At 40.9% G+C, this 13457-nt stretch overlaps 1 protein-coding gene across 2 annotated transcripts in view; it reads left to right on the top strand.

Moving 5' to 3' along the window:
- Abca1 (ATP binding cassette subfamily A member 1) overlaps window positions 1-13457 on the top strand; it is a 125739-nt gene that overhangs the window by 97644 nt on the left and 14638 nt on the right. For both annotated transcript variants that reach the window (XM_070011068.1, XM_070011077.1), the window contains exons 29-39: window positions 171-295; window positions 1430-1528; window positions 3606-3795; window positions 4606-4700; window positions 5509-5541; window positions 6614-6719; window positions 7769-7843; window positions 8287-8456; window positions 10149-10326; window positions 12432-12547; window positions 12645-12789. In XM_070011068.1, coding sequence (XP_069867169.1) covers window positions 171-295; window positions 1430-1528; window positions 3606-3795; window positions 4606-4700; window positions 5509-5541; window positions 6614-6719; window positions 7769-7843; window positions 8287-8456; window positions 10149-10326; window positions 12432-12547; window positions 12645-12789 — 1332 coding nt within the window. The remainder of the gene's footprint in view (window positions 1-170; window positions 296-1429; window positions 1529-3605; window positions 3796-4605; window positions 4701-5508; window positions 5542-6613; window positions 6720-7768; window positions 7844-8286; window positions 8457-10148; window positions 10327-12431; window positions 12548-12644; window positions 12790-13457) is intronic.

The raw sequence follows: 13457 nt of genomic DNA, 5'->3' as shown, positions 1-13457 counted from the left end.
CTTGTATATGTCTGAGTCAAGCAAAAAAGGTCAGATAAGTCAATGTTAGGTGAAATGAACCCCAAGATAAGTATTCAAATGTTTTTTCTTTCTTGCGATTTTTTCTAACATATTTATAACACCTACTGTTTTCTGACATGCCTCTGCTCTCCTCCAATGCCTGGTTACAGATTGTCCTGCCAGCTGTGTTTGTCTGCATTGCTCTGGTGTTCAGCCTGATCGTACCACCCTTTGGCAAGTACCCCAGCCTGGAACTTCAGCCTTGGATGTACAATGAGCAGTATACGTTTGTCAGGTATGCACTTGTGTTCTGTGCCTCGGGAGGTAGGAGGATTCAAGCAAACCAAGGATGTTTACTATGCTGAGAGCCAATGGAATGCTCCCAAGAGTTCCACTGTGAGGTGGATTTTATTGACTGTGGCTCATGCCCTTACATAAGCAACTATTCTGTGCAAAGAGCAACAATGAACTATCTTTGAAATAGTAGGCGAGTAAGTCCTCTTTTGGACATTTTATCCTTTCTTGTTATACTGCAGCTGTCACGAATAACAGTATGTGTTCCTTAGAATAAGTAATCTGCTCTCAACTAAAATCTGTGACTAATTTATAAGCTATTTGGGTTTCTAGACATCAGTTTTAATTTTGTAATCAAATCACAGGTTTCCCTGTGCTGTCAAATCATAGATGTTTCAGGTTCTTGTTTTCTGCATAATGTAAATTATGTAATTTTCTATTCTCTCAAGATGAGGATGTTAGCTAAGGTTCATCTTTAGAGAGGAATGCTTCTTGCTATATAATAATCCTATCTGTAAATTGAAAGAATTTAGTTTAGGAAAACATAAATGGATATGTGAAAATGAAATACTCTTGAGCAACTTGTTAATGCTAATTAAATAATGGAAATATTTTTGAAATACTGATTCTTAGTAAATTTCTTGACTTCAAATTAAACACACACACACACACACACACACACCTTCATTCAGATAAGCTATTTAGTATTTTTGAAATACTGATTCTTAGTAAATTTCTTGACTTCAAATTAAACACACACACACACACACACACACACACACACACACACACACACACACACACACACACACACACACACACACACACACACACACACACACACACACACACACACACACACACACACACACACACATACACACCTTCATTCAGATAAGCTATTTATACAAACTCCACTTTTTGGTACTGCACATGACCCTGAGGCCAAATATATGACCAGAGTCTGAAGTCCTTGTACATAGTGTCTTGTTAGTGTCTTGTCTGTTATTTATTTTGTTTTTAAGAGCCTAAGCCCCAAAGATACTTAGGGTCTCATATCTAGGAATAAACATGTCTACCTCCTAATTCCTGGTCTGAATGAATTATAAGCTGGCTGCCTCTCCTATGCTCACAGTAATGATGCTCCTGAAGATATGGGAACCCAGCAGCTCTTGAATGCCCTCACCAAGGACCCTGGCTTCGGAACCCGTTGTATGGAAGGAAACCCAATCCCGTGAGTGACACTTTAGCCATAGACTGGCTGCTTGTGCTTGGTTTTTGATATACTGCACTTCTCAGCTGAAGGCCATGAGTAATGTGACTGTCACGATTTGCTCTTTGAATACTTTTTTTAATTTTGAAGGGCCAACAGCTTATGAGCACTTGGGTGATATTTAAGATTGACATCTTAACAGATAGTTACTAAATACTTCTTGGTATTTAGTACTCAATGGGTGGCAAATCCCAACAGCTAATTTAGGTTCTCCAATAAAAAGATGGTGGGGGAGGGAGGTGGTGAGAAAGTTACATAGACATGGCCCAACTAGATGTCATCACACCTTTCAGATTTCCCATTAAGGTTTTTGTAGGCAAGCAAGAAGATGAGTAAGTTGATCATGTATTTAGGTGGAATTCACTGCTGGCCAGCTGAATTTTGTGTTGATTCCTAGATTGCTGGCAGCTTAAGTTGATCTCTAGGAGCTACAGTTAGGCTGAGAGATGGCCTACAGAGACAAAAGAAGCAGAGCCCTGTCATCAGAGGGTTTTCAGCACTGAGTCTGAGTACCTCTGACTCTGCCCTAGAATCGGTTTGAAGGAAGCGTATCCCTGCTGGCAACTCACAGTGAAGTTCAAAGTTGAAGTTTGCAGAAAGTGGCAGGGCTTGAAGCAGAGCTGACTGGAACACGTCTCTCAGTGTTCATTAAGTTTGTCTCAGCCAATCATCTTTGGAAGGCTTTAGGGGTGAGCTGCAGGAGACCACTAAGTCTTTCCATGACTAAGAGGCTTTAAAGAGAATGAGAGATCAATCTGAAAATGGTTCATTTGATTTTGTTTTCTGATATGTAAGGAAATACTGTGGTTCTACTTGAAGTTGTAGAAGTTTGAAACTAAAAGAGAGACTGGAAATGACAAGTCACCTTATACTCTTAATTTTTTTTTCCAGTGGCAAAAATAAACCCTGAGAGGAAAAGAGACTTGCTGATGTTTTTCTGGTAATTCAGAGCTCAGGGCAGTGATAAAAGCTCTGTACTTTGTCTCTTTTGCCAACAGCCATTTTTTGTGGGTGTGGTGGTACTGGAGATTACTCAACTCAGCACTCTACCATTTGAGCCATACCTCCAGTCCTTTAGCTTTTAGCTTTTGTTTTTCAGATAGGGTCTCATGCTTTTCCCTAGCAAGTCTTGAGTTGTGATTCTCCTGTCTCCTGTTAGCTTGGTAGCTGGTGTTAAAGGCATGAACCATCATACCTGGTCCAAACAACCTCTCTCCAAACACCAAGCATTCTCCCTACTCATCTCCAAATTATCTATATTCAGTTTAGAATATAAATTGAATCTTGCTACTCTTCACAGAATTTCCAGCATCTTGAGCATAAGATCCAAACTTCTTCTCAGGTCTGATCATCTGCATCCTACCTTACTCTTTTTCAATCTCATTTGGCATTACTCTTCCTCTTAGACCATCTATTTCAGCTATACTGCCTTCTTTTGTTCCTCAGATTAGAAACTCATTTCTTCTCAGAGTCTTCATTCAAGACTTTTCATTACTTAGTTTGAATTTGTCTTACCTCCCCACAAATCTTTGCCTAGTTCATTCTCTGATCCTTTAATTTTTGTTTTGTTTAGAAGTCTGTTCCTTCTACATCCTCTCATTTCATCTTGATTTTTATTTTGGGCCATGCAAAATTTGATTATTTATTTGCTTTCTAACTCTTTTGGAGCATGCAAACCCCATCAAGGCAGGAATTTGTCTTGTCTACTCCAGACTCTCAAAAGATGTGGAACAATGTCTGGTACAGAGTAAATGCTCAATGTGTGTTATGTCAACAAATGTTGGTTGGCAGTGTCAGACAATTCAATACATGAACTTCAAGAGCCTGTTTAAGCTCCATTTTTCTTATCTCGGAGGTGACCTTGCAACTTCCCAAACTGTGGTGGGATCAAACAATCCCATGAGGTCATGCTCATTCTTTCCAAACACTAAGGGACAGGTGCATGCTACTGGTTGGGACAGGATGATCTTGTGCTCTAAGGCAACAGGAAGTCCAGGCTCTTTTGAGTGATTCTACCTTTCCTGCTCTCCCTTCACAGAGACACACCCTGCTTGGTGGGGGAGGAGGAATGGACCACTGCTGCTGTTCCTCAGACCATTGTCGATCTCTTCCAAAATGGGAACTGGACGATGGAGAACCCCTCTCCTGCCTGCCAGTGTAGCAGTGACAAAATTAAGAAGATGCTGCCTGTGTGTCCTCCAGGGGCTGGAGGGCTGCCCCCTCCACAAGTGAGTCACTGTCAAATGCATAACCGAGCCATGGGTGCAGGTCAGCTGGTAGCATTTCCTTGGGAGCAGGAATGGATGAGATGTGATAGCAGTGAAAACAATAGTTTTGCATAGACGAGGTTTGGGTCGTATTGTGCCCATGCCTTTCCTACAGTGGTAATGCCACAAGACAGGCTGTCAGAGGACTGGCTTCTAACCCTGAGCTGGTCAACAGGCTATGTTAGTTCATTGAGCCTATTTCTTCACCCATGAATTAGGAAAGCTGGATCAGACAATGTGTGTTAGTCTTAGCATTTTCTGAGACTCTTGACTTTGAGAAGGAGATACCAGCAATTTTTTTTTCTGACAGGGTCTCGCTTGTGATAGCTCTCTGCTGCTTTCTCAGCCCCCAGGTTGGACAGTGAGCCAAGTGATTTTTAAATGAGTGTGACAGCTTAAAGAAACCTTGGTCACCATTCTACAATGACAGCTAATGTAGGCATCAGTGTAATGCAAATGAATACAAGTCACTAGGCTTGGTTTATGATGCTTGTCCCCCAAATCATCTGGGACTATAAAGAATTTTTATCTCAGTGCTTATTGTTTCTATATTGAGAAAAGTTTCCTGAGAATGACCTGAACTTGATACAAATGAACGATTATGCTTAGGATAGAATGAACAAGGTCTTGGTAGTATTGTGGCTGAGGCTACTTGGGTCCTGTGGCCTGGGTATATATGTTTGTGGGACATGTATCCCTGTTGTTGATGGTCTGTCTTCTGGCAAGTCCTTGTCTATAAAGACACATGTGCTTGGTTCTATGTGGTTTCAGAGAAAACAGAACACTGCAGACATCCTTCAGAACCTGACAGGAAGAAACATTTCAGATTACTTGGTGAAGACGTACGTTCAGATCATTGCTAAAAGGTGACTATTAATAAAACTTAACCCACGGGAGGTCATTGCTGAGTAGAAGAGTTTTAGGTCTTTGAGTAGTAGACCTAGTTAGTGGTGAGGGAATTGCCAACTTATGGCCTGATGTTTAAGAAGTCTGGATATACCAAAGGAGGAAAAGGACGAGAAGTATTGGGAACATGCAGACTTCCTACTCTAGAATAAAAAATAAATGTGAATTCAAATGTGAATGCTGATACTTATTAGCTGCTTGACTAAGGGCCTTTGTTTATATAAAATGAGATAGTAATGATGCTCTTATTTGTTGCTTGTGGAACTTTGGAAGAGCCTTGTATCTTCCTGAGACATGTCCCCATAGGGACCACTGTTTAATGCTCAGACCAATCAGCTTGGTCAGGTGGGGTTTCTCTGTTAGTTCTCAGTAACTTTAAATAACAAGAGTGTGTTGGATTGATAATGAGCATGCATCTATAAGAAAGAGACATAATCGCCCCATGTGTCATTCACAATTGAAGTGTCCCTTTGCATTGAATAAAAGCCTATAGGTTGTCATATCTTGGTCTGTAGAGTAATTTTTAAATTGGCTTAATCTAAGGTTCTGTTCTCATATAAACAACAATCCTGTTTAAGATAGCAGACAAGCCTTCTGTTGACATGGCTCTCTTTCCCCATTGGTACAGTTCTGTAGTGCATGCATACCTGATCATAGAAGTCCTTCTGGTAGATATTGTATCCTCAGGTAGATATTTGCACCTCGTGTAGAATGGGATTGGTGCCTTCTACAACTGATTTTTGTTTTCTTTGTCTTCCTTTTCTGCAGCTTAAAGAATAAGATCTGGGTGAATGAGTTTAGGTAAGCTTCTCCTTACTTTCAGTTGGTGTCTCTAGCCTCAGGAGATTTGATGCAGTCCTCTGGGATTGAGGGAAAGTCGAGGGTTTGGGCATTTTTACTCACATTCTTGAATGTCAACTCGCTTTGAAGAGGCCAAAGGGCCCAAGGAACACACGGAGTGTACGGGGGCACAGTGGAATTTAGATTGGACTCACCTTGAAGTTTCTGCCTGGAGCATCTCTGTTCTGTGCTCCGTGGCCACTTCAGAGGACACCAAAATATTTGGTGCAGTGATTTCCTTGAGGAGATTTGGACGCTCTGGGGAGCGACTAGGGTCTTGAAGGAAGCTCAGTGCTGTGCGAGGAATATTGGTCCTAGTTGCCCTTTTCTCCAAACAGATTTCCAAAGGTGACTGGGGAGCCAGGGACAGTTTTGTTTTCAGCCTTTGCTATGTCACTTAGAAGATCTCTGCAGAACAAGTCATCGAAGCCATTTATCTTCCTTGTATTTTCCCCCTGTGGGCTGTGAAGGGCCGGGGGAAGGCAGCAGCCTTGCAGCCAATTTGTGCATCCTAGAAAATGAGATAGAAGAGAGACTGCCATGGGGAACATATCAAGGGCCAAGTGAATGAATCCCACTTTCCTTGACTGCCTTTTCCCCAAAGGCCAGGATCCCTGGATCTCTGGACAGAGAAGACATAGCCTTATGATGGCCCTCATGCTAAGGAAGATATAAAGCCTTTCCGTTCACTCTACCTTGCTCAACTGGGACAGTATGTCTTCACCAGATCAAGTTGAGGCCTAAGCCTCCTGGTGACAGGAGCATCTGAGAGATGAACCTTCTTTTCTGAGTGTTACAGATGTCTAACTTTGTGTTGCCAACCCCAGGCCCTTCCATCTGGACAACAACCTTGAGATTTAAAGAGATCCCTAGAATTTATCAAAGGAGGCTGAGGCATAACTTCCTGAGTCCAACCTTGGTGCTAGTTTAAATAAGAAACTTATCTCAAGGAATCTTGTGCATTGTACTATCTACTGCTGAGTGATAACATGTGACACACTGTCTGGGTTTTAATGTCAGGCTGTTCTTTTAGGTATGGAGGGTTTTCCCTGGGTGTCAGTAATTCTCAAGCACTTCCTCCAAGTCAAGAAGTTAAGGATGCCATCAAGCAAGTGAAGAAACACTTGAGGCTGGCCAAAGTAAGTATCCATCCTGAGGCATATCAGAAAAATGGGTGTGGAATGCTGGGACATGAGCGGTCTGGCCAGGTCGATCTGACTCTAGTAGCTTACTGCTCTGAATGTTTTACTATGAAGCCATCATCAGTATTCAGTGATTTCAGCCAAATTAGATAAAACTTCTCAGTGTGTATTTAAAAGCCTGAACAGGTAGGTCAAGTGTGAATTCAGAGACTGAAAAGTTCTTAAAAGAACTGAATTTATAAAGATAACTAAAATAGATGAAAAAAAAAAAAGCTAGGCTTCAGCCAGACTTTTCTAAGACAATCACTGGCTAAATAGTAAATGAATTACTTTTATTTTCAAGCTGTTGATCTGGTCTTCTGGACCCAGTGAGTGCACTGTCATTTCTTTCTTTCTTTTTTTTTTTTGTCGGTCATGGGGCTTAAACTCTGGGCTTGGGTGCTGTCCCTGCGCTCTTCAGCTCAAGGCAAGCGCTCTACTGCTTGAGCCACAGCACCACTTCTGGTTTTCTGGTGGCTTATTGGAGATAAGAGTTTTATGGACTTTCCTGCCCGGGTTGGCTTTGAACTGTGATCCTCAGATCTCAGCCTCCTCAGTAGCTAGGATTACAGGCGTGAGCCACTGGCGCCCGGCTGCACTGTCATTTCTCTGTATATCATGTTTCCCAGTTTGATGTAAGAAGTGACGTGGATTCTGGAATGCTGGTGGCAGTCATAGTCACATAGTCCCGTCTGCATAGAGTGTGGTTGTGGTTCTGGGGACAATGCCAGGGGAACTCTGTGAGGAATCCTCATCACCATGTTATATCCAGATACTTATCTTGGGACTTTGAGATGCAGGGTTTCTGGGATTCCTTTGAGACTGATGGCATCTTGGTGGTATCAGCACTATAGATTTCTGGTTACTTGGTTCTTGGGAGTCATTTATTAATGGATTCAAATTTGATTTTAATGAGATTGCAGTGCTGTTGCTCTTCAAAGACTTTTCCTGTTGCCATACCATTGACCCTTATAATCAGAGCTGATTGAGGGTTTTGTCGTTCACAGGACAGTTCTGCAGATCGATTTCTCAGCAGCTTGGGAAGGTTCATGACAGGTCTGGATACCAAAAACAATGTCAAGGTAAATCAGTATCTATGTTCTAGCCTCTTAGTAAAAATAGTCTTATGTTCCTTGAAGTATCTTCAGCTCATGATCTGATTAATGAAGGTATCCAAGACAGAAAAGAGCAAACTCTGCCAACTATAAGAACGAAGCATTACAGTGTGGTAACTAAGAGTATTTTGCTTTGCCACCAGACTTAGTGAGACTTACCAGGCCTTGACTTGTGACGAACCTATTTAAACCTCACAGTTATGAGGATAAATGAGTTCAGGATAAAAATGCTTAATGCAGTGCCAGGCCAGTAAATTCTGCGTGCTATCATTTTGCCACAGTGTTTTTGTCTCAATATATGACTAGGTTTTCTTTCTGAAGTGTATGTGCATCTTGTACATGTGTACACTCACTTCTTAAGAGTTTGGTTTAGGAGCAAAACATGTACATTGCACCTGGTTTTATTTCAGGTGTGGTTCAATAACAAGGGCTGGCATGCCATCAGCTCTTTCCTGAATGTCATCAACAATGCTATTCTCCGGGCTAACCTGCAGAAGGGAGAGAATCCTAGCCAGTATGGAATCACTGCTTTCAATCACCCCCTGAATCTCACCAAACAGCAGCTCTCAGAGGTGGCTTTGTAAGTATAGCTGCGTGGAAATGAATGGGGCAAGGAGAGGAGAGAGTGCTGGGGGAATCCTGGAGTATGAGGAGGTGGAGAACAGCTACAAAAAGCTGTATCCTGTAAGTCTGGCTTCATCCAGTCTCCACATAGAAAATGGTCAGTTTACAAATTGATTGGTAGGCATTTTTAAACTGTAGAGGAAATGACACAGATATGTAAAAAAACAAACATTATATTTGATGAACTCCTATAAAGTGAGTTAAAAACTGTTATAAAATCCAAAAATAATTCTCACCATTACAACATCATTTAATGTCAGTTTCGTTTGTTCTAAAACTTGTATTTTAAATGGAAGCATACATTTGATGGCGTGTGTGTGTGTGTGTGTGTGTGTGTGTGTGTGTGTGTGTGTGTGTGTGTGTGTGTGTGTGTGTGTAAAAGAGGGTGGGAAAGGATTAAAGGAGGGGGAGAGTGAGTTAGAGAGGGAAAGAAGGTAAAACAGAGAGAGAGCTAGACAGAGAGACAGAGAGAGGGGCAGTCTGTAGGAGAAGCAGAAGAAGCCGTTTTTGGAATTTTAGTCCTTGGTTTGAATCTAGCCTCTAAACTTGCTTGATGTTTGATAATAAATGAAGCCATTCTTATAAATTGTCAAGTGCAGTGCCTAGAACAACACCTATAAACAGAACCTGGCATAGCTATTGTTTCTGCTTCACTACTATGGAATGTCAATATAGTGTAGTAGGCTCTTTATACTTAGACCCTGGTAAAATTTTAAATGTGTTTGTATGTGATGGCTATGCTGTATCTTGTTGTTTTCAAATTTATTCACTGCCATAAGAATGTGTTTATTTGAGTAGGTTCACACTAATATTTCTTCCCTATTTAGTCTTTGACAAACACAGATCTTTTCATGTGTGAAAATGTACAATTTAGCTTTTACAAGGTCAAGGCTGGTGACAATATTGCACAACATGGGCTACTTCTAGGCCTTCCAAGTGGTTTCCTATAGCAGAGTATTATCTTTAACCTCAGAGAAATTGGTTTTATATTTGAATTGTCAGGTTTTTTCAGGGTTTTATTTGCCAGTCGTGTGACTTGAACTTGGGGCCTGCATGCTTTCCCTGGGCTCCTTTTTTGCATAAGGCTAGCACTCTACCATTTGAGCCAGTGTACCACTTCTGTTTTTTTTTTTCTTTCTGTGATTTATTGGAGATAAGAGTCTCATGGACTTTCTTGCCCCAGCTGGCTTCAAAGCACAATCCTTAGATCTCAGCCTCCTGAGTAGCTAGGATTACAGGCATGAGCCACCAGCACCTGGCTCAATTGTCAGGTTTTAAAAACTTGAAAATGTCAGGAGACTAAGATCTGAGGATTGTGAGTTGAAGCCAGCCTGGGCAGGAAAGTCCATGAGACTGATCTCCAATTAGCCACCAGAAAAGCAGAAGTGGTGCTGTGGCTATTAGCCTTGAGCAGAAGAACTCAGGGATAGCACCTGGGCCCCGAGTTCAAGCCCCATGACCAAAGAAAATAAAGAATAAAGCCAACAATTGAAAATGATCATATTCAATGCTCATATTTAAACATATTGTGTGAACACATATTTTCCCCTGGGTTGGGGTTTAGATTGTGTGTGTGTATCCCCTTACATTGTATGACTTCCAATGAATCTAAAGACTCCTTTGATCTTTATTGTCTTTCTCTTTCTAGGATGACCACATCGGTGGATGTCCTTGTGTCCATCTGTGTCATCTTTGCGATGTCTTTTGTCCCAGCCAGCTTTGTTGTGTTCCTAATTCAGGAACGGGTCAGCAAAGCAAAGCATCTGCAGTTCATCAGTGGGGTGAAGCCTGTCATTTACTGGCTCTCCAATTTTGTCTGGGATATGGTGAGGACACATGCCTGTTGTCCCTGTATGAATCTGTCTTAGAGCCATGGGTTGATATGGGTAAGACAGAAAAGGCCCCTGACCATCAGTAGGAAGTGTTCCAGTTGGTCTAAAGATGTAGAAAATGGAAAAGAGAGAGGCAACTGTACACTTCCATACATGGCATTGGATGCAAAGCTGATTTCACACCAGACATCTGGCTGCATGTACAGCTGTTACCACCACCTCCTAATATCCCATGCGAAAAATTTCTCAACAAGCATAGAAATGGAAAGACCTTGGTCAAAACTCTAAGCCAATAAATCAGTCTTAACTTCTCTGAAATGTTTTAACTCCCAGAGATAAGATATCCATTGCCTTACTAGGAAATTCACCTGTGAATTGAAAACTCCGTATGTTCTACCAGCATCTTATTGATCCATTGCAACTATTTTTGTGCCAGTGCACAAATGTTTGGACCAATCTGGAAGACTTCAAAGAATTCTGGGGTTCTAATGATTGCAAAATGATGTTGAACTATGCCTTCCATTCATTCCAGGCCACACAAAATAAGTCTAAGTCTTTTTCCATTGTGCAACTCATAGGATATTTAAAGACAACTCTGCTCTACGTTGATGAGATGATGTATGAGAATGCACTTTGTGATCTTTATAGCCCTGTACAAGTATGAGCTGTTCAAGATGATGGTGAAGTCTATGCTAAGTAGGACAAACCTTCAAGATTTGCCACTATTCTGATCTGATTGGCCTTCCATGACCAAATTCCATCTTGTTAGTGTCTCTTTTGAAAAGCAGAGTCCAGAATTAACCTTGTGTTCAGGCTGCAATCTGAACAGCTACATGTCTAGAGAGTTTATATACTTCTTTATCCTGTACTTCTCTTTCTGCACCAGGATATTGCATTTTAAAAGGTGCACTGTCTTACTAGCAACTCAGTAATGACCTTAAACCCCCATTTCCTATGAAGGTTGTTTAACTGGGCTTTTTTAATGCTATGCTAATGCATTTTTGAACCTATATTTATATTTATCCCTGTTAAGCCACATCTTGTTTGGTTTCCATTTATTGTGGTTTTGTTTTGTTTTGATCAAGTAATTACCTGATTCATGTAAAGGGGCCTGAGTGTTTACTATGTGTTTGACTCTGCCAGCCATAGTAGATTCAGAGATGAATGATTGCGTCTCTGACCTCAGGGACATCATTTATACTCTCATGTATCATCTGTCCCTCCTTTTTGAGACTGAGGTTTGCTGTGATCAAGTCCGCATCCAAGCTGTTGATAAACACATTAAGTAGGATTGAGTAGTTAGGGACTGGGGCAGAGTCCTGGGGTATGAAGCTGTAATTCTTCCAGCTACCATCACCTCCCTGCCTGTGCTTTGTTCTATAGCTGTGAATTCTCATAATTGTTTCATGGTCAAGTCTTTATTTCTCATTTTAATGCCTGAAGGACTGTCAAGACACACTTTAAAATTATTCTCAGTGTGATGAAACAGTCCTGACATTTGTGTTAGGAGTGCTTACCTCATAAATAGATTGCTTGTGCGATCGAAACTGGGCAGACAATCATATAGCATTAATGATGAAACAGACACAATCATCTTTGGGAAGAATAATGGAAGCTTATTTGCCTCCTGTGAAATTGAAATTACTTTGACTGAGAATCCATCCTTCAGTAAGTTTACTGAGCGTGACACCTTGGCTTAGCTGTGGGAAAGACAGAGAGGGCATGCAGTTTATAAAACCATCCAAGGGTAAAATGCTTGTCAAAATGTATTGTCTAGCATTTTGATGAATAGTTCATGTGGCTTTATTAACCCAAAGTGATTCTCTAATATGTTTATCTGTCCTTTATTTTTGCTTCTTTAAAATATAATTTTATTAAGGTATTGTATAGAAGGATTACCATTTAACAATTCAGGTAATGCATACATTCCTTTTTGAAAAAAAGGAGAAAAAATAATTTTGAGACAAAAGATATGTGAATTCTTTTGTTTTCAAGTTCATTGTCCTTTTAGTTTTTTTTTGTTGTTGTTGTTCAGTGATGGTAAAGATGTTGTATGTTTGACTTAGGAGTCAACTTCATTTTCTTGTTCTGTCTTCTAGTGCAATTATGTGGTCCCTGCTACACTGGTCATTATCATCTTCATCTGCTTCCAGCAGAAGTCCTATGTGTCCTCCACCAACCTGCCTGTGTTAGCCCTTCTACTTTTGCTATATGGGTAAGCTGCCCCACGGTGCAGGATCCCACAGTGGGTGAGGCAGATGATACCCCAGGTGAGATGTCTCCCAATGACATTTAACTTTGTGCCTCCCCAGGTGGTCCATCACACCTCTCATGTACCCAGCTTCCTTTGTGTTCAAGATCCCCAGCACAGCCTATGTAGTACTCACCAGTGTGAATCTCTTCATCGGCATCAATGGCAGTGTGGCCACGTTTGTGCTGGAGCTCTTCACCAACAACGTGAGTTCTGTAGAAAGAGTACTTCCTGCTCTGCCAGGACGTACCAGAGGATGACTGTGTTAACTGTGATCTTATTCAATTTGTCTGTGGCATTGAAATTACAAACCACTCTGTCTTCTTTTAGATTCTGTCTTCCTGGGTTTGCACAACTCTGTTCTCTTAGGCTGTGCCTTTGTATTTCTCGGCCATGCCTTTCATCTCTTGTCGTAGATTCTTTTAAATAAATGCCTACTCCTTTGTTGCTGTGCTCAGGACTAGATCCTTTTCCATTTTCACTGTCCAGTTTAGTCATCATCTCTGGACAACCCAACTTGATTTTTCTTTTTTCAGTTTTTTTATTGTTATTATATAGGTGATGTACAGAGGGGTTATAGTTATGGAAGTACAGAATACACAGTTACATAAGTGAAGAGTACATTTCTTTTTGGACAATGATTTTTGTTGTTGTTTAAAATTTTAGAAGGATTTATTTTAGCCTAACAGTGTTAAAGTGGAGAGATAGGCAGGAAATAAGAAGTATAGACTCGTCTCTTAGTGTCCTATTTTAGTCTCACAGATTAATGTCTCGGCAGTTCCCTTAAACTCTAGTCTCCTAGAGTGTATGGTTCCATTTACATAATTTATAGATGTCACAGATCTTTCCCTTCAGAAGCTAATGTTTTATTTTT

This window comes from Dipodomys merriami, unplaced genomic scaffold (assembly GCF_024711535.1).
Source record: "Dipodomys merriami isolate MVZ:Mamm:240054 unplaced genomic scaffold, mDipMer1.0.p SCAF_11, whole genome shotgun sequence".
In the NCBI taxonomy this organism is placed as follows: domain Eukaryota; kingdom Metazoa; phylum Chordata; class Mammalia; order Rodentia; family Heteromyidae; genus Dipodomys; species Dipodomys merriami.
The sequence above is the reverse complement of the archived record's forward strand: the minus strand, read 5'-3'. Positions and strand labels throughout refer to the sequence as shown.